General features: G+C 36.0%; 4 protein-coding genes across 5 annotated transcripts in view; 2 read left to right on the top strand and 2 right to left on the bottom strand.

Annotated features, from left to right (window-relative positions):
* Window positions 1-1,427: 1,427 nt before the first annotated feature.
* LOC134668937 (COP9 signalosome complex subunit 1) lies at window positions 1,428-4,991 on the top strand. Of its 2 annotated transcripts, none has more exons than XM_063526442.1 (4): window positions 1,428-1,515; window positions 1,656-1,727; window positions 1,819-3,165; window positions 4,229-4,991. In XM_063526442.1, exons 2-4 carry the CDS (start codon window positions 1,716-1,718, stop codon window positions 4,322-4,324), a joined length of 1,455 nt encoding a protein of 484 aa, XP_063382512.1. In that variant the 5' UTR covers window positions 1,428-1,515; window positions 1,656-1,715; the 3' UTR covers window positions 4,325-4,991. The 2 variants fall into 2 exon arrangements, with proteins under 2 accessions (XP_063382512.1, XP_063382513.1); XM_063526443.1 differs by lacking the exon at window positions 1,428-1,515 and adding an exon at window positions 1,546-1,569.
* A 771-nt stretch (window positions 4,992-5,762) lies between these two features.
* LOC134668977 (E3 ubiquitin-protein ligase Fancl) lies at window positions 5,763-9,191 on the bottom strand. Its single transcript, XM_063526491.1, has 4 exons — window positions 8,605-9,191; window positions 6,905-7,063; window positions 6,352-6,536; window positions 5,763-5,880 (listed from the first exon to the last, which is right to left on the bottom strand). The coding sequence occupies exons 1-4, from the start codon at window positions 9,098-9,100 to the stop codon at window positions 5,776-5,778; spliced, it is 945 nt and encodes a 314-aa protein (XP_063382561.1). The 5' UTR covers window positions 9,101-9,191; the 3' UTR covers window positions 5,763-5,775.
* Window positions 9,192-11,635: 2,444 nt separating this feature from the next.
* On the bottom strand, window positions 11,636-18,574 carry LOC134668936 (DIS3-like exonuclease 2). The gene is made up of 3 exons (XM_063526441.1): window positions 15,785-18,574; window positions 14,968-15,226; window positions 11,636-14,449 (listed from the first exon to the last, which is right to left on the bottom strand). The coding sequence occupies exons 1-3, from the start codon at window positions 18,451-18,453 to the stop codon at window positions 14,228-14,230; spliced, it is 3,150 nt and encodes a 1,049-aa protein (XP_063382511.1). The 5' UTR covers window positions 18,454-18,574; the 3' UTR covers window positions 11,636-14,227.
* A 721-nt stretch (window positions 18,575-19,295) lies between these two features.
* The window catches only part of LOC134668991 (multifunctional methyltransferase subunit TRM112-like protein), a 246,289-nt gene continuing 245,388 nt past the window's right edge, over window positions 19,296-20,196 (top strand). Inside the window, exon 1 of the mRNA XM_063526507.1 lies at window positions 19,296-19,843. Coding sequence (XP_063382577.1) covers window positions 19,465-19,839 — 375 coding nt within the window. The 5' untranslated portion in view covers window positions 19,296-19,464 and the 3' untranslated portion in view covers window positions 19,840-19,843. The remainder of the gene's footprint in view (window positions 19,844-20,196) is intronic.

Genomic DNA, 20,196 nt, shown 5'->3' with positions numbered 1-20,196 from the left:
TTTAAAAGTCGCTGAACAAATGTTGGTCAGTATGAGGAGTACAGCCTACAGTTTAATTTTTTGCTCATATTACGCCAAGCGCGCACCACGATTTTAATTTTTGCGACACGATTTTAGAATCGCGCTGTAATATATCGCAGAAAATTCAGTGCGCGCACTGCGATGAAAAAGTCGACGATTTGTTCATTCTCGACATGGATGTCGTAACTGTCGCTTGTCGTGAAACAATGCAATCGCTGTATGACTGAGTATTATTTTATACCACAAAGGTGATCTCCTTCTATTTCTATAATTAAACGGTCAACATCTAGCGTCTCATCTTGTAACTCCATTGGAGAAGCAGGTTCCGATATGTTGACGCTTGGAGAGCGAAATGCCGACTGAGATCTGGGGTGCGATTTTATTATCGCAGTGCGCGCGGGGCCATACAACTCCGTATGCTGCAATTCACTTTGCGACAATCGCGTCGCGAGCAGTCGCGGAAAAATGTGACAAATCACAATTTTAAAATCGCTGCGATTTTTTTGTCGCATATGGCCAAGCGCGCACCACGACTTTTTGTCGCGCGATAATTTAGTCGCAGAAATGTAACGTATGTGTTTATATGGCAGTGCTGTGTGTTTATATAAAATTGTGATTTCGTGATTCTATTTTTATCATCATGATCAAGCAATTATAACGATTAATTTCCTATAGATATTACATGTATACGTTCAATTCGCGAGTGGGCCTAAACGCCTAAGAAAATCGACGATCTCCTTTTAATTTCGCGTCTTCTTCTTCTGATAAGTTGTTTGACAGGCTTTAAATTTTATTAAGTATAATACGTTGTCCTTCAAATTCCTTAAAGTCAATGAAACTATATATTATAGCTGTCAAGCAAATCTTGTCAGTAAAAAAAGGCGCGAAATTCAATTTTTCTATGGGACGACATCCCTTCGCGCCTACAGTTTTCAAATTTGCCGCCTTTTTCTACTGACAAGATTTGCTTGACCAAGTTTATTAGCACCCCTGCATAATATAGGTATAGCCGGTCAAGCAAGTTTGTCAGTAGAAAAACGTGCATAAAAATCAAATACAAATGTTCTATGTGACGATAAACGATAACCTCTGCTGCCTACATATAACTGCTGGTGATGCTGCCTCTCTATCGCTCTTGCATAGACTACAGAGAGGCAAATGACGAAACTCCGTAATGTTGGCAGATGTTTTTATCCCATTTTTTTCCAGTATATTTTCCTTATCTGTGGTCTAGCTATTTTTTTATTTTTTAAGCGGTACGTACACGCACGTCGAAGATGATGTAAAATCTATTAATAAATTTAATATTACTAGATTAAATGAATGATTTGAGAATGAAAATACCAAATATATTCGTTAATTTTGTGTAAATCAATTACAATCGAAAATTTGCCTGATCTATCATACTGAACGTGTATGCGCGTCGTTACAGATTCTTTTCAATGTTCAATTAAAAGAAAAATGCCGCTGCAAATAAGAAACGTAATGATAAAGGTATTTTCGTATTTAATTGTTGCCGATAAATAGTTTAATAACTGTTTTAGAATAGTGAGTGCGGTTATAATTATACTTTTAATTAGCATCCATCGTTGAACTGTGACGACAAAGATTCAAAGCAATACTTTGTGTTTTAGGTTGGTTTCCTGCGTTGACAGTGGAATTCGCGTATTATCGTAAATAACTCTTATTATAAGATGTTCGAAATGGTGAGTAGATTTCTTATTTTACCTATTTTACTCCTTTTATTTGCTTAATATCGTTCATGATCCGTATTAAAATTAAACGTTGTAATTACAGAACGCCGCAGAGCCTATGCAGGTAGATGTTCCGCTAGAAGACAATGAAAACAATGAATCAGAGTGTTATGTTGTTGAAAATCCCACCTTGGACCTCGAAACTTACGCTTCAGCTTACACAGGTTTTGCCAAGTTGTACAGATTAATGTTTGTAGCAGATCATTGTCCCTCACTGAGATTAGAAGCTCTCAAAATGGCTATATCCTACGTCATGACAACATATAATGTAAGTCTTTATCAGTCTTTACACAAGAAACTAGCAGACGCCATAGCTAGTGCAGGCCTTCCAGATATAGCAGTGCAAATGGGCTCTCAGGACATCCCAGTGCTAGATACCATATGGGTTGAATCAAAGACTAAAAAGGCGGCAATAAAATTGGAGAAATTAGACACTGATCTTAAAAACTATAAAACAAATTCTATTAAAGAAAGCATCCGGAGAGGGCATGATGACCTAGGAGACCATTACTTGGATTGTGGCGACTTGACAAGTGCACTGAAGTGCTATTCCCGAGCCAGAGACTACTGCACAAGTGGAAAACACATTATCATGATGTGCCTCAATGTAGTTAAGGTGTCTGTATATTTGCAGAATTGGGCTCATGTTCTTAATTATGTATCAAAGGCTGAGAGCACACCTGACTTCAGTGAAATACCTGGTAAAGATACGAACCAAACCATTTTAACTCGTTTAAAATGCGCTGCTGGACTAGCAGAACTGGCTACGAAAAAGTACAAGTCTGCCGCTAAACACTTTTTGGCGGCCAGTATTGACCATTGTGACTATCCAGAACTACTTAGTAGCAACAATGTTGCCATCTACGGAGGACTCTGTGCACTGGCTACATTTGACCGCTCCGAGCTTCAGAAACAAGTCATAGTTAGCAGTTCTTTTAAATTATTCTTAGAACTAGAACCGCAGTTACGTGACATAATATTTAAATTTTATGAATCCAAGTATGCTTCATGCTTAAGGTTACTTGATGAGATAAGGGATAATCTGTTGTTAGATATGTATTTAGCACCACATTTGAATTCTTTGTACATGCAAATACGCAACCGAGCTCTGATCCAGTACTTCAGTCCGTACTTGTCAGCTGACATGCACTTAATGGCCGCAGCCTTTAACCGCACAGTGACTGCACTCGAAGATGAACTGATGCAGCTTATCCTGGATGGCCAGATTCAAGCTCGCATAGATTCCCACAACAAAATTTTGTATGCTAAGGATGTTGATCAGAGGAGCACAACTTTTGAGAGAAGTCTCACCATGGGGAAAGAATATCAAAGAAGAACTTCTATGTTAATCCTCCGTGCTGCAATGCTCAAGAATCAAATACATGTCAAGGTAATTTATTTGCATATAATCTTGGATAACTTAGTTTCCCAGGAGGACAGACTAAGCCCAGTTTGCCACTTAATATAATCCTGCCAAACATCTTTTCACTATTTTTTTTTCAAGTCAGTTTAGATTCATTTTGTAATAATAATTCTTTCATTACATCATCATTTTTTTTTTCAATATTTAGTAGGTACATCTTTCCCCTTCAATTCTCTCTCATCACACCATTCCTCACTTGATCTCTGCACATAACTCCATAGATATTCCTTTAAATTTTACTGTGTCCTCTTTACATAACAATATTAAGTATCTAATCAAAAATATATGCTGTACAGAATTCCTGGTCTTCTCTGCCTCTCTTTTATATTATCAGATAATGGTCTTGGGAATGTCTGAGGACTTTATTTATTAATTTTTAGGGTTCCGTACCCAAAGGGTAAAACGGGACCCTATTACTAAGACTTTGCTGTCCGTCCGTCCGTCCGTCTGTCTGTCACCAGGTTGTATCTCACGAACCGTGATAGCTAAACAGTTGAAATTTTCACAGATGATGTATTTCTGTTGCCGCTATAACAACAAATACTAAAAACAGAATAAAATAAAGATTTAAGTGGGGCTCCCATACAGCAAACGTGATTTTTGACCAAAGTTAAGCAACGTCGGGCGTGGTCAGTACTTGGATGGGTGACCGTTTTTTTTTTTTGCTATGTGTTTTTGTTGGTACGGAACCCTTCGTGCGCGAGTCCGACTCGCACTTGCCCGGTTTTTTTATTTACTAGTAATAAACTCTTTCTTAGAATTAGATGTAACACAATATTATAGGGTAACAATAAAATATTAAATTGAGAGATTAATACATGTATGGATGGAGACTAGGTAGAGTAGTGCCAAAAAGTATTTTTTTATTATTCCTATTAAAATCCTATAACTCTCTGAAATGGAATTCGTATTGGTAATTTTCATTATCTGCATTATTCTACAGTTTTATATCTTATATTTAGGCCAAGGGTCGTGACCATTGAATATGAACTATTAGACATTAAATAACTAACAAATATTTTTGTTGCAGAACATTTGCCGTGAGACAGGACCTCAAAGCGGAGAAGCACCAGGCTCCAGCACTAGCTTGACTCACCGCACTATTGACACTGTGCCCTTGTCATGAACTTACTGTAAGATGGTAAATTCTAACACTTTTACATGACAATCGCAGTTACACATGAAGTTCAAATGCAAGTCATTCTGTAAATGTTGTGGAATTATGTAGATATAATTCTAAGGTCAATCAGTTGGGATACACGCGTACACAAAATTTACAAGGATAGTAAACAAATAATGAGGCCTAGACGCACTTCTACCACAGAAGACTAAAATTACAGAGCATCAGTGCATCAGTTGATTCTCAGCCAGCACCTTTGTTTGAAGCTGTTTTAATTCTGTATGGGCACACATTATATAAAGAAGTATGGCGCAGCAGAAGTGCTTCTAAACCTCAACTACGCCTGTATTTCCAAGTAGGCGTACTTGTCCCATCTGATCATATGTATAATTGTAACTGCATTGTCATGTAAAACCTAACTTGTTTGCAAAAACACCTTTTGTATACCTACTAAAATACCTGCTTATGTTTTTTGTTTAATGAGATGAAGTAGGCTCTGTGGTTAAAGCAATAATGCCACCGCAAATTGCTATATTTGATTTAAGTAAAATGTTTTATCGGCGATCACAAAACTTAACAGCTGGTGCATTTCAAAACATTGTTTATACTGAATTATTCTATGTAACCACAAAATATTATGTCTACGTAATTTTTAATATAATTAAAAAGTAAATTATTGAGTTTTATTGATTCCCTGGCCTAAATTTAATACAGTACCTACCTACAGATGAAATTAATTCTTAAAAATAAAGTATTCACCTCCCCAAGCGAGACTCGAACAGCTCGAATTCGCGCCTTACCGGGCCACCAATCCCCATTCATTTTTCAAATATCGACGGATTAATAATTTAAAATAATAATTAGCAATTTCTTAAAATATTGATTTAAACTACGGACTTACATGATTTCTCCTGCACTTTGAAGTAGTAAATTGCAAAAAAAACTTTTTCACTTATCTGGCTTGGTCATTATCATTAACAATGAATTACAAACTTTTCTATCAGGATCAACATAAAAACTTCTAATTTGAAAATAACGAGTAGGTACTTTATTTATTTAGATAAGTAACAATAATGACCCGACGTGATAATGCATTGTGCCTTTACCATTTCCTAAACCTTATTACAAAGTGGTAAGGTCCATTGATGGTTAGTGTTGTTGTTACTAGGTAACATAAATTATTCTTATGATAAAGTACTTTCTTGATCCTTTGTTATTTACTATTCATGATTTATGCTTGAGCAGTCGACAACGCGCATGTGATACTGTTGCCCCAAAACCATTAGGTGACTGTGTCGGGTGTGCCTACTAGCTATGAGGGTAGGTAAAGAAATTAAAGGAAACTAGTGACACGTGTAGAAAAACAATGGAAATGACTGTATTTATTTTACAGGTAGGTTTAGGTAGTTTATGGCTCTGACTTGCACTAAAGAATAATCGTATTTATAGTTATTTATTTAAGTATCATTTTCATTACAAGTTGTTGGATGTAAGCATGTGGGACAGCTGCCAGTAGCTACTCCAAACACCGGCGGACGTCCACCAGAACAGGCAACTAACCACTGGAAAAAGGAAAAAAAAACTCATAGACAGCTGAACTATAGACAAACACAATTTTAAGTCCAGGGGTTCGCAAACTGTGCGTCGCGATGTCCTGGCGCGGCGTCAGGGGCCAGTAAGCTTACTTAATGTCTAGATACTCTAGATCAGCCATTCTCAATGTGTGTTCCGCGGAAACCTAGGGTTCTGCAAAGCCTCTATTGGGGCTCCGCGAAAATACTTGTAATAATAAAGAAAAAAAAAACAGCTCTTCTACATATAGGTATATCTGGTCCACAGTGATGAACGAAATTTTTTAATTTGGGGCTCCATCAAATATTTCGCTTGCCAAAAGGGTTCCGTCACCAATAGTTTGAGAACCGCTACTCTAGATTATAAGCTACGTGCTGGTATCGTCGTTTCCGAGGAAGCTGCACTACAGGAAGTTTGAGAACCCCAATTTTTAAGCTATTTATATTTTCATTTAAAATTACCTGGAATAGGCAACTCCTGTGGAAATAAACTACACACTGTGGATTCAGACATAACGGCTGAGGAACACCTGGTACCTCAGGTAATTCTGAGCAGAGACAAATGTTGCAAACAACTTCTTCAGGTGAATTCTCTGAACCTTTAGTTGTGGTTGGAGATTTATCCCTAGCAGGAAAACTTGCTATATCTGAAATAAAAACGATTTGATAAGTAGAACATACCTAGGAATACAGTCACGTCTAAAAATATTGATACAGACTAAGTGCTAAAAATATGTATCCACATTATCCACAACCTTTTGTCCATACTTATATACTTTTGGCACTTTAGTATCAATATTTTTAGATGTGACTGTATATTTATATTACTTGGATTGTCTGAAAGCAATAGTAGGTCACATAAACTATTAAATTTATAAAAATAATAGAAAAAAGTTTTTCTCTCTATTAATTTATTTCTAAGCTTAATAACATTTCTGCCTGATACACAATTAATTTACTTCAGTTGTGAGTTAAAACATCATGTAGGTACAAACTTACAAAGTTTCTTTCTTACCAAACATAGTTGTAATATTTTCCACAATATCCTTGTCATGGTCCCAGTTAAGCAGACCAGCTTGTAACTTGTCATGCCAATGCTCAGAGTGACCCAGCAGGTGAATGTTTGCTGCGCAGCCCTTGGAGGTCACTTCTACATGCAGCCAAGTCCTGTCATCTGGCAAACATGAGCATCCCTTCAAATACAATAATTTTACCAATTATACAGTGACCATCAGATATATCAGAGTGGCCAAGGTGCTCAAAAATAACTGAACACACACAAACACATTGAAAATAGAGGTGTTCAGATATTTATGAGCACCACATTTTACTGAGCTAATTTAGTTGTATAAATCTATACTTTAAAAAGTATAAAATCTATCCTATTTCCTTTCCTGGGCCTCAGACTTCTCCATACCAAATTTCATCTAAATTGTTTTAGTAGTCGAAGAAATGGCAGACAGGACAGACAGAGTTACTTTCGGATAGTAAATATACTTAGTAGTAAAGGGTTATTCTTATTAAAATTTTGTCGGTAAGAGCCACTGACTTTTAAGATACAAGGAAATATAGTTATTGTATGTACTTAACCCTTATCTTGGCAAGGCTCAAAATATCTTAAATATAAACATTTTTTTAGTTTTTTGTCACCTATTGAGCATACTAGACTATTAAAAAATAAGAAAAAAAATCCAGGATTTTCCAGTTTCGGAAAATCATATGTATCATATTTGATACAATGCCAATAACTCGACAAAATAGTTACCTACTTTTTAGAAGAAAAATGAAGATTTAAATAAAAATAAAACATGTAATGCAACAGAAATTAGCATTTACTGCTAATTAAACGCAATCTAAAGCATCAGATGACTATTAAACCTGTAAAAATAAATTATATCTACGAATACCTGATCACATGGGCGGAAAATTAGATCCCGTAAAGTTTCAAAAAAGTCGTCAGCAATAAGTTGAGTAAAATATGAAAAGTAAACAAATAATTAAAATTAAAAAAAAATACATTTTTTTTACTTTGGGGCCATTTTTTGCCATACACATATTTTTTCGTGCTACGGGCTACGGCGTAGCAATAATGCTACAGCGTACGAATATATAGTTAAATAACATCTAGTACTTAAAAAAATCAAAGTTTATTAACTAAATAATACGACAACTAATATTAAATAATTTAAGCATGTTTTATAACCCCACAAAAATAAAAAAAATATTTAAAAATATTTTGACGATAACTTGGCAATGTATTAAATGTAATACAATCCTTTCGATATGTAGATTTCTGAGTTCTTGGCAGTGTATCAAATATAATACATATCAGTTTCATGTAAGGTTCTGTGTACTAAATGTTTTTAAATTCGAAGGCATTGTAAATATGTATACACTAAGAGACAGTAAACATATAAAAATGTAGATTATGGAAAAATATATACTAACATAAGAAATAAATGCGAAACTTCCAGTACGAACCGAAATCTATTGTTTCCGCGGCGCCATGTTGCTTATTACTAATTAATTTACAATGACACTCATGTCAATTATTTTTTTCTATAAGTAAGGAGGGTAGCTCGACATATTGATGGCAGAATTATTGTGTTAGGTAATAAAGTGAACCTGCTAGATTTTTTTAAGTTCCATGTATCACGGGTGTTACGATGCCAAGATAAGGGTTAATGGAACTATTACTGTATGCAATCATTTCACCTAGCATTATTCTTCTAAAATCATCTCTAAACGATGGCTTAGCAGGTTCCATAACAGTGCAGTATCTGTCAATGCGTTCCAGTTCATAAAAATAACCGGATAGCGCATTTACGTGTTCTTCAAAAGCTTTAACAATGTCTTTAATACTTTTATATTCTTTGTCTTGCAATTCTGAATGTGGTATAGACGCATCAATGACACACAACTTTTTTGGGCCTTCATAACGTATGAAAACTGTATGGTCTCTAAAAGCTGTTTCATCAGTTATAACACATTTTAGCTCCCTCAGTGTGGTCCCAAAGTGTACTTCTACATTACTTTGTCTGGTTATAGTCCTGATTTCCTCTATAAAATCGGCATCTAGGAGATCCGCAGCAATTGTATCCGATGTTTGTAAATTTTTGTACAACAGACTGTGCAGTTGACTCACTAATGCTGTTAAACTATTATATTTTTTGGAGTGAAATATACTGTCAACAACTAGCTTGTTTTCCATACTAATTGTGTTAATTTTTATCACAAATACATTGAAAATTCACAAAACACAAAAGCGCGGTATTTTTTTTTTCTAGCAAAGGAATTTGACAATTGACATGTCACCAGCTGCAAACCAACAAAGGAGCGTTTCAAAACTATGAAACTTGTCTTACTGATTTATACCTAATATTGACTGATTGGTTTAAATGTGTAAATCTATCTATCTATCTATATATATAAATGCAAGTGTCCTGACTGACTGACTGACTGACTGATTCATCAACGCAGAGCCGAAACTACAAAAGCCAGAAAGTTGAAATTTGCACACCAGATTGCATTTTTAAAGTGTACAAGAGATAAGAAGCGATTTTGAGAAATTCAACCCCTAAGAGGGTTAAAAAGGGGATGAAAGTTTGTATGGGGTTAAAGTCTTTTTTTAAGCTAGGAATTTGAAACTTTGTAAAAAGATATATTATTAAAATACAAGAAAACTAATTTCAGCGTTTTTGAAAATTCATCCCCTATGGTGGTGAAAAAGGGGTTGAAAGTTTGTATGGATATCAAAAAAATTTTCGAGTGGTGGAGTTGAATCTTTGTATTTAGAGATATTATTAGAAGACAAGAAAAGTAATTTCAGCGTTTTGTAAAATTCATCCCCTAACAGGGTTTAAAAGGGGGTGAAAATTTTAATCCATTACAAATACTTTGAAACTTCTTAGAAAGGCATAATAGCCGATTACAAAAAAAGTGATTGCATCGTTTTTGGAAATTCAACCCCTAAGGGGGTTAAAAAGGGGATGAAAGTTCGTTTTCGGGTGCAAATTTTATTTTAAGCTAGGAACTTGAAATTTTGTAAAAACGTATCAAATTCAAATACAAGAAAACTAATTTCAGCGTTTTAGAAAATTCATCCCCCAAGGTGGTGAAAAAAGGGTTGAAAATTTGTATGGATATCAAAAAAATTTTCGAGCGCGGGACTTGAATCTTTGTATTTAGAAATATTATTAGAAGACAATAAAAGTGATTTCAGCGTTTTGTAAAATTCATCCCCTAATAGGGTTAAAAAGGGGATGAAAGTTTGTATGGGGTTAAAGTTTTATTTTGAGCTAGGAATTTGAAACTTCGTAAAAAGATATATTATTACAATACAAGAAAACTAATTTCAGCGTTTTTGAAAATTCATCCCCTATGGTGGTGAAAAAGGGGTTGAAAGTTTGTATGGATATCAAAAAAAATTTCTAGTGGTGGAGTTGAATCTTTGTATTTAGGGATATTATTAGAAGACAGGAAAAGTAATTTCAGCGTTTTGTAAAATTCATCCCCTAACAGGGTTAAAAAGGGGTTAAAAATTTAAATCCATTACAAATGCTTTGAAACTTCTTAGAAAGGCATAATAGCCGATTTCAAAAAAAGTGTTTGCAACGTTTTTGGAAATTCAACCCCTAAGGGGGTTAAAAAGGGGATGAAAGTTCGTCTTCGGGTGCAAATTTTATTTTAAGCTAGGAACTTGAAACTTTGTAAAAAGGTATTAAATTAAAATACAAGAAAACTAATTCAAGCATTTTTGTAAATCATCCCCCAAGGTGGTGAGAAAAGGGTTGAAAGTTTGTATGGAAATCAAATATTTTGTGAGTGCGGAACTTGAATCTTTGTATAAGGGCATATTCTCATAATAGGTACCTATTATGAGAATACAAGAAAAGTAATTTCAGCAACCAACATCAAAATTCACTTGACTTAAAACTTCATACAACTTGCTAAAAAAGAAAAGTACTTAATTTCAACATTGCTTGGATATGAAAATTATAGGTACTTACTAAAGATGTAAAATGTTTAAGATAAAGATTCCACGCGGACGAAGTCGCGGGCAACAGCTAGTTCCTACATAGTTTAATGTATTATGTATGAATTATTATATCAACGGATGTAATTATGGAATACTATTTAAAAAATTCCGTTCGCGTACAACGTCACATTCCGGAAGTAGGCCGTATGGCTCGTATGCTCATCGGAACAGTCATGATTTTTAGGGATCCGGGTCAAAGGGATCAAAGGGTAAAACGGGACCCTATTACTAAGACTTCGCTGTCCGTCCGTCTGTCTGTCACCAGGCTGTATCTCACGAACCGTGATAGCTAGACAGTAGAAATTTTCACAGATGATGTATTTCTGTTGCCGCTATAACAACAAATACTAAAAACAGAATAAAATAAAGATTTAAGTGGGGCTCCCAACTCCCATACAGCAAACGTGATTTTTGACTAAAGTTAAGCAACGTCGGGCGTGGTCAGTACTTGGATGGGTGATCGTTTCCTTTTTGCATTTTTTTCCGATTTTTTTGTTGCTTTATGGTACGGAACCCTTCGTGCGCGAGTCCGACTCGCACTTGCCCGGTTTTTTTAACTACCCGCAATCTGTTTATCAGACCACTTTTTAGTCATAGGTCAACGATATTCGCATGTGCATATTATAGATATGCACCCAAGTAAAAAAAAACCTTGCAAGTTTTTATTGTATACAAGGTACAAGGCAGGGTTTAAAATAAAATAACCAAAAATTCTCAAAAATGTATTGATTTGTCTACATCATTAATGAAAGAAGTTACAAAAGTACGGTTTGAGCATTTAAACTTAACCCAGAGATGGTTAATGTCTAAGAAAAGGCAAGACTACCGACCAAAACATTATAAACAATTAGAAAAATTGAATACTATCCAAACAGTTTGCGTAGTCAAGGTTACATAAATATAAAACTACTATTGAGCAACGAAGATAAACGCGCAAAGCTTAACGCAGATGGCGCTGCAACCGTTCAAAAAACATGATGCGGAACTCAAACAGCTATTATCTAACGCGAATACCGAAATTCGCAAATTGCGGGCAATCAGGCATATTTATCTTTTATTACTCCAATTAAGGAGTAATTAGGGTGACAGACAAAGATGCCCGCAATTGCTTCGGTGTTCGCGGTAGGCTCTCAGACAGGGAGTTCAGTCAGGCGTGGCTCACTCCGCGATTTTGTCACTTTGCTACAGGTAGCTAAAAATACATCTGTTCGGCCCCAATTTTGGAATTTGCAATAAGACGCGCGTGGCGCTGTCGCCACCTAGCGGCCATATCTGTGCTGATCGTAACAGACGCGTTTTGTTAGGGAGTGAGTCTTCTGTACCTAGTACTATTATTTATTCTGTGGTTCAGTGAAAGCTAGAGTACCTAAAGCGGTTCTTAGAGACGGTACTTGATTTAATTTAGGGCCCAGCATACAGAACGCATAGTGTTATTATATAATTTATACAATGCTGACGCAGGTAGCCCGCGCATATCCTTGCTATTAGTTTCACCATGTACAAATAAATACCATTATAGTACTACGATTTAAATTGTGCCTTTGGGTATGTACGATCGTGCCTTCATTTTGCAGCGAAAGTTCTTTTAATTTAATAAGTAGGTACAAATTTTTCCCAAACACATAATTTTTAATCATAGCATTTTGTTCTGATGTTTGTAAATAAAACAATTAATACCTATTGAAGAGAATCAGAAACTACTGCAAGTTACAAGAGATATTTCACTAGACACAAACTTTTACTATTGTATATGTTGACGGGTAATTTATGACAATAATAAAAAAATAACGTTCTTTGCAAGGCAAACACTTCACTCGTTCAATTCAATATGGTCATGGTAAAGTAAGGACGCTCAGCAAGTAAAACTTCGTACAATGACCCGCCATTTCCTATCTCTATTGCACGCGCGTAATCATATTGCTGTGCCGCCCAGGTGCGCCGGTCAATACCGCTGTGCGAACGAAACAGCTATACAATTATGCGCGTGCGATAGAGATAGGAAATGGCAGGTCGGTATACGAAATTCTTCGTGCTTAGCGCCCTTACTTTAAATTACATATCACCATAAAGAATTGCTTGTTAAGGTCAGTGCGGCCAAATCCGTCTACAAGATAATTCCGTACTAGCTTTTCTGCTTCTAAACTTAACATTCACTGCCAGGGGGCGTGGCCTAGGAACAAACTTATATGGCGGTGGACGCACATGTGCGTCGGGGGCAGTGAATGTGTTAATTGCAAAGACATAACATAACCCATGTTTCAGTATTTAGTTCCAATAGTCACACGCAGATGGCGCGCACTGCAGTCGACTCAATAAACCAATAACCCGGCAACCTTCAAATCAAGAGTGAACAGGCACCTTCTGGGCGAGCTCGCTCCATCGTAGGCCACGTCTACGCCTCGGCTAGTCTGTGGCCATGAGTAAGCCCATTCGTAATAAAAAAAAAAAATTCAAATAAAATAAAACGAATTCATATACAGAACAAATACAAGCCGATAAAAAAAATCAAAACAATTTCATTCATAATAAATATAAATACCGGCATGCCACACTGGCAATTATTGTATCTTACAAGACACTCCTAATTTCATGACAGTAAAATCCTTAATTATAAAATAATACAATAAATGTTACAAAATAGTTGAAATCTTAGCTTAGGGTGGTATTCCATGTCCAATATATGGGTCCAATAATATCTGTGCGTCACACTCTCTCACTAAGCAAAATATGAGACGCAAGACATATTGGAAAAATAAATTGGACAGGTGGAATACCACATTTTTAGTTACCTGTGCATCTAGATCACAATGCAATTTCATTCTCTCTTAAGAGAAAATAAAAAGGTCCAACCTAATTATACTATTCTAAAACAGTCAATACTGATGTTTGCACATCAGAGTCAATTTAAACAACAATTTAAACTAAGAAGGTTTTGGATTAAAATGTTACTAGTTTACAACAGATAAGATCACATACCTATAATAAGTTGTACTTCACATGTCAGATAAAATTATTTAATGAATTTTTGGATGTCATTCAAAATGTAAAACTGGGTCTGTCTGTCACATAACACTTTTCAAGTCGCGCGCAATACACACCTTTAACTGTGCGAAAGAGGCAGAAAATGAAGTCGCGCAACCAGAGCGGAAACCGCGACAACCGAAATTCGTAAATTGCGGGGATCTTTCTCTTTTACTCCAATGAAGGCGTAATTAGAGTGACAGAGAAAAATCCCCGCAATATGCGAACCTCGATTTTCGCGGTTATAGCCCAGGCAGCTTTGCTTGGGGATTTAGAAAATCAATTTTCCACGCTAACTTCCGGTTTCACAAGCCTCGTTTCAACTTTGACCATTTCGTTGCCTTTGTGCATTTCAATCTTGACGATGGAGAAAACTTCTATGACTTGTTTGATGTGAGGAGCGTCTGGCGGCGCGTCCTTACCGTTGTGCCATAGGACTTCCATTCGAGATAGTTTGGCGCCGGCGTCGTTTTTCACGCACTTGAAATCGCCTGGGAAGTCCTGTGAAAAAAAGACCATAAAGGTGTCAGAAATTATGCAAAATTGAGCCCTATCGCTTTGAAAAAAAGTTTAAAATCGAGTAGGATATATATTCCCTCCGCCTTATGAAAGTAGTTGTAGGGTTCCGTAGTCAACTATTATATTATAGTTGCGTTATGTATGTCTGTCTAATTTAATTTTGGCTTTATTTCGGCCGTAAACTTTCTGTGACCATCTCAACATTCTGATCATAATAAAGTGTTAATTATTCATAAACGTCTATAAAATGTAACCACGGCCATACGGAATTTTTACCCGGTTTCCGTACGAAATGCGCAAGCGAGACAGCAGTGTGAATGTGTATCGCGACGTCTCGATCACACATGTCATCCGTACGGAAATCGGGTCAAAATTCCGAATGTAGGCGCCTGGCATAGCGTTTCGAATCATTTCTCTCTCCGTCTTTTTGATATTTATTTTTGTTATAGAAATAAAATAATATAACAGTTTGAGTTTTATGAAAAAGGGGTTTAACTTACAGGATTGAAGTAAACCCTCCTGTTAAGCCCCATAGCGACGATGATGACATCTATGTATTTCTCCCGAACCTCCACCACAACCCCTTCTGTCACCATCGGTGAGTGCATCTCAATGTACTTGAGCGTGTACAACTCAGTGGACATCTCGCCGGCCTTCTTGGCATTGTATTTCTGTTTGTTGCACTGCGCTGCTATCATACGGACTTTATCTACTTCCCATTCTGGAGATCCACTGTTTTTGAGACTGGCTGTTAGTAGTCTGAAATTAAAAAAAAAAAATTATTGAACACAAAAAAAAATTGAACACAGGTCAAGTTTAAAGTACAATAATTAAGTAACTCAACTTACTAATGATGTGATTACTTCTTCGCTTGAAAATCATTAGTCTCATTACACCCATTAGACTAATTTGCTTTTTAGCAAATTAGTTATTTCAAAAGCTTTATTATGAGTTATGAGTATTATACCTTCCGGATGTGACTTGGTGATAACCAAGATAAATGGCGTAGCCAAAGAGAGACATATGATCAACAGTGGGTGACAAGAGGCTAAAAATGATGACGATGAACTATATAACAAATGCGTATACTGTTGCATGTATTGTCTGCTTAACATCAGACAAACCATTTAGTTGATGAAAAAAGAAATCTTTGCATGTGTCCTGTTATATTACTTATTGCAGGTTGTTAGATATATTGTTAATAAAAATCGCCCTTAAGGACGACAAACCCACTGACCTATCGAAAAATTCAGAAAACATAGTTTTCCAAGATAGTAACCATATTAACAAACTTTTGGAAGTAATATTTTAAGTTACCTGTGCACCATGATGTCTGCATATCGCCGAATAGGGCTAGTAAAATGTGTATAGAGAGGTACATTCAGAGCGTAATGGTGAAAATCATCATCATCAACCCCATCAGCGCAAAAGTACTTTGCTCTCGCCATAGGCTTGGCACAAAGCATGCTCAGCACCATAGCTCTGCCTCTATCTTCATTCTCTGCACCTACATATGGCAATATAGAGCGCTGCAGACTCCCTGCTGAATCAATTTCCAAATCAATTCCCATTGGCTTCAATGCTTTAGCTAACTGTTTCATCATGTATCCACTTGGGGGAGGATGACACCTTAAAAATGCTAGCCTCGGATGATCCTTGTATATTCTCTCAGCAACAGTCATGTTAGCTAGTAACATGAACTCTTCAATAAGCTGATGACTCTCTTTAGATTCATAAATCCAAAATGATTTTGGCAGCCCATTAAATGGGTGTAAATGAAAAGCAACCTTTGGTTGATCAATACGTAGAGCACCATTTTCGAAACGGCCCCGCCTAAATTTGGCACCAATTTTGCCTAATATTTTAATTGTATCTCTAACATCTTTATATTGGAAGCCGTTGTATATCTCTGGAAAATCAGATTCATCCTCATTTCCTTCAAGTATAGCTTGAGCATGTTCATAGGCCAATTGACTACAGGAATGAATCACAGTTTTAGCAAATCTATGACTAAGAACTTCAGCATTGTCAGTTATTTCCCAAAAGACGGAAAACGCTAACTTGTCGACCCCTGGAAACAGGGAGCAAAGCATACACAGCTCATCTGGTAGCATGTGGTAAGCTTTTTCTACTAAATAAATGGTTGTGGCTTTTTCTGCTACTTTCTCATCCAGCTCTGTGCCTTCGGTCAAAAAATGGGACACATCTGATATGTGTACACCAATCTCATAATTCCCATTGTCAAGTTTTCTACAAGACACAGCATCATCAATATCACGGCAATTTGATGGATCTATGCTGAAAATGCAGAGTTTTCTGCAGTCCTCTCTCAACTTTATTTCATCTTCTGGTATAACATAATCAAGTCTCGGGTACAAGTGGCTATATTTCTGCCCAAATGGAGTTACATCCAAGTCATTTTGTGCCAAAATAGCTGTGGTTTCTGTAACCATGTCCCCAGACTGGCCAATATTTTTTATAATTTTCCCATTAGCAAATCTTGAATCAAACCAGTCCATTATCTTGGCTAAGAACAAAGTATTTTCAAAGCTTTTAGCCTCTTTATAAAAATTATCGGGCCAACTTGTAAAGGGAATATTGAGGCGTGGGATCCTGTGATCGCGAGGCACGAATAAGGCCTTTTGTCTATTCTTATCTGGCATAAGTTTCAATACTCCAATACATGTGCGGTTGTGCACTTTTTCTTTTAAATACACTACTCTTCCTCTCTTCTGTTTTTTGTCTAGTTTTGGAGTCAAATCAGTATTATTTTTGGCATCCTCATCATCTTCATTTACATCCTCAAAACTTGTCTGAGTATCATTACCATCTTTGTCAGCATTTTTGCTGACATCATCTAAGAGTAGATCTCCAGATTCATTCATTTCATCAACAGCATCATTTTTTTTGTTTTCTATATCAGCCTCATCACTACTGCTGTCTGTGATAATTTCTACAACCACAATGTCACCTTCCAAAGCTCTGTTTCTATCTTTAATCCCCTCTATAAGAATGTCTTGCTCATCTCTATCCTTACTTGATACATAAGCATGTGTAAACTGTTTAGGATTGATCCTCACAACTCCTTCAATTAATTGTTTGCTCTTTAGGCCCATTTCCACGTCACTAAGAGTCATGTAAAGTCCAAACCTTTTATCACTATTCTGGTTGTTCTCTTTGCTTTTTGTTCTCCTCCTGTGTTTGTTGTCTGACTTTGGTGTGTGTCTGGAACTCGAGTTGGGAGTAATATTTCCCACGCTTTGCCTTTGCAGCTGCTGCTGTTGATGTTGTTGGTAACTGTCAAGCGAGTATGATTTATTGAGCAAAGGGTGTTGCATGACATTTTGCAAATATCTTGGAGTATTGGGGTCTACCTGTCTCATGTCAGGGTGATGAGCATTGAAGATAGGTAGCTGAGCCAGAGGTGAGCTAGGAACACTTGCCGCATTATGAGGTTGTTGTTGATACATGTACTGAAAGTGAGGATGATAACTTAAATTCTCCAGGTAGTGTGATGGGCTCGCTTGATACATAGGAGCTATCTGTCTAGTAAACAATTCTTGAACCGAAGCATTACTTGGTGGTGCCGTCTGCGATTGCTGTGGTGTAACATTTTGTTGTGCAATTTGCAGCTTTTTCAGCCTTTCTTTCTTTTTCTTTGCATTCTTTTTCTTCGTAGTTTTTGGCGTAGTGTTTTCAGTTACCTTATCAGCAACTTGACTTAACATTTTCAGCACTTCATTGTTATTTTGCCTTGCGTTTGTAAACAATGGTTTGGAAGAAGTATCAGGTACATTTTGCTCCTGGATCGGTTTAACGGTTGATTGCTGCAATGCTAAGTCTTTTGTGAGTTTGCAGAGTTCTTGGATGTTCCCACTTTGAGTAACTACTGTTTCTAGTTGTGGACTTACAGTAGCACATGATGAAGATGCTGGTGGGGTTTTCATTTCTGCCTGGAGATCTGCTGAATGATCACTACTTGCCATGATAATATCAGGTTAAGTACTGTTTATTCACAAATAAAAAGAAAACTGTTAATTTTGGGTCAATAGTACCAAAAAACTGCACGACACGTAGATATTTTTGGTCGCTACCTATCAGACTGAAGGTGAAGTGAACTGTCATTGTTATATGACAGATCAAGATAGAAAGAGTGAACACAGAGTAGATAATGATTACATTTATAAATCTATGAATACATTAGCGTAGTTTTGTACAACTGAAATATAGACGGTCAAGCAAATCTTGTCAGTAGAAAAAGGCGAGAAATTCAAATTTTCTATGAGATGATATCCCTTCGCGCCTACATTTTTCAAATTTGCCGCCTTTTTCTACTGACAAGATCTGCTTGACCAAGTATATAAAATTTGGTAGTTGCTGATAAATAATAATATTTAATAGGATATTGCTTGCTAATTTTAATAAGTTCTTAAGAATATTCGTAATTGCACTGACAATAATTATTTACTATAAATATTATCGGAATTTAAAATAGAAAAATCTTAATGCATTTTCTTTTACTTAATGACGAAGGTGTAGCACGATCTTTAGATCCTACACTGATTGTTCAGAAACCATATAAATTTGTGATAGTTACACTATATTTAATAAAAATATTCCGTAACCACATACAAAATATTAAGCTTATGATTACTTATTTTAATACAATTTTTGATCATATTTACTGATATCAGGTAAATCCGCAAAAAATAATATTGAACCCCAAATAAGTGTTGAACTTTATTCGCAAAACGTTAATTCAGAATGTAATCTAAATAATTTTCAATTGTCAATTGGACGTCAAGTTAAAATTGTCAAATCTCAAAATTGGCGAAGCAGAGGCAAAAAGCAGGTGGATTTTTATTCAAATTATTTGTATTATTACTTGATTAAGTCTAATGAATAAAATACGAGATTGAAGTTGTAAACTTAATTACCGTATTTATCTAAACAAAAATATTATTGTAACCAGTACACTCAGAACAGCAAATTACAAAATGAAGCTCATAACTCACAACATGTTAACGTCGAAATGCTTGAAAGGTGTAACAACCGGCTATCCACTTGCTATAAGCGCTACAGATGTTAAGATTACAGAAGTTGATTTTAATCCAGAATTCGTGTCGCGTGTATTACCAAAATTGGATTGGCAAGTGTTATGGAATGCAGCTGATAGTATAGGACACAGTGAAGGGTTACCTAAAACACTAGAAAATACAGAGGGGGACCAAGAGTTTTTAAAGAAAGCTCATCGAGTTTTACTAGAAATTGAAGTGGAAGAAGGTCACCTGACTTGCCCGGAATCAGGCAGACAATTCCCAATCACAAAAGGTATCCCTAACATGCTGCTAACAGAAGCTGAAGTACAATAAAAAAGTTATTATAAATATGTGTTTCTTTATCCTACCCTTTTTAATGATCCAGGTGTGGCATCATACTGAATATGAATTGTGAACCAGATTCTTTCTCGATTTTAACCCTTAGCCAGAACCACCGTATGAATGTGGCACTTTGCCATAGTTTTTATGATGTTTTGTTAACATTTGTTTACTACTCAGTGGATAAGGATTAAGACATTCTTAGAAAAGTATAATTCCGTTTAAAATCTGAATACTACTGAATTGTATATAATTCATAGTTATTCATTTTCTCAAGAATGAGAGTGCACTAGCTAGCTTTGAACCCTGCACACATAAAAATATAACTTAAATTAGGGGTTAAAAAAAATA

The sequence above is a fragment of the Cydia fagiglandana genome, chromosome 11 (assembly GCF_963556715.1).
Source record: "Cydia fagiglandana chromosome 11, ilCydFagi1.1, whole genome shotgun sequence".
Classification (NCBI taxonomy): domain Eukaryota; kingdom Metazoa; phylum Arthropoda; class Insecta; order Lepidoptera; family Tortricidae; genus Cydia; species Cydia fagiglandana.
Note: the sequence above shows the minus strand (reverse complement) of the source record. Positions and strands in the feature narration are given on the sequence as shown.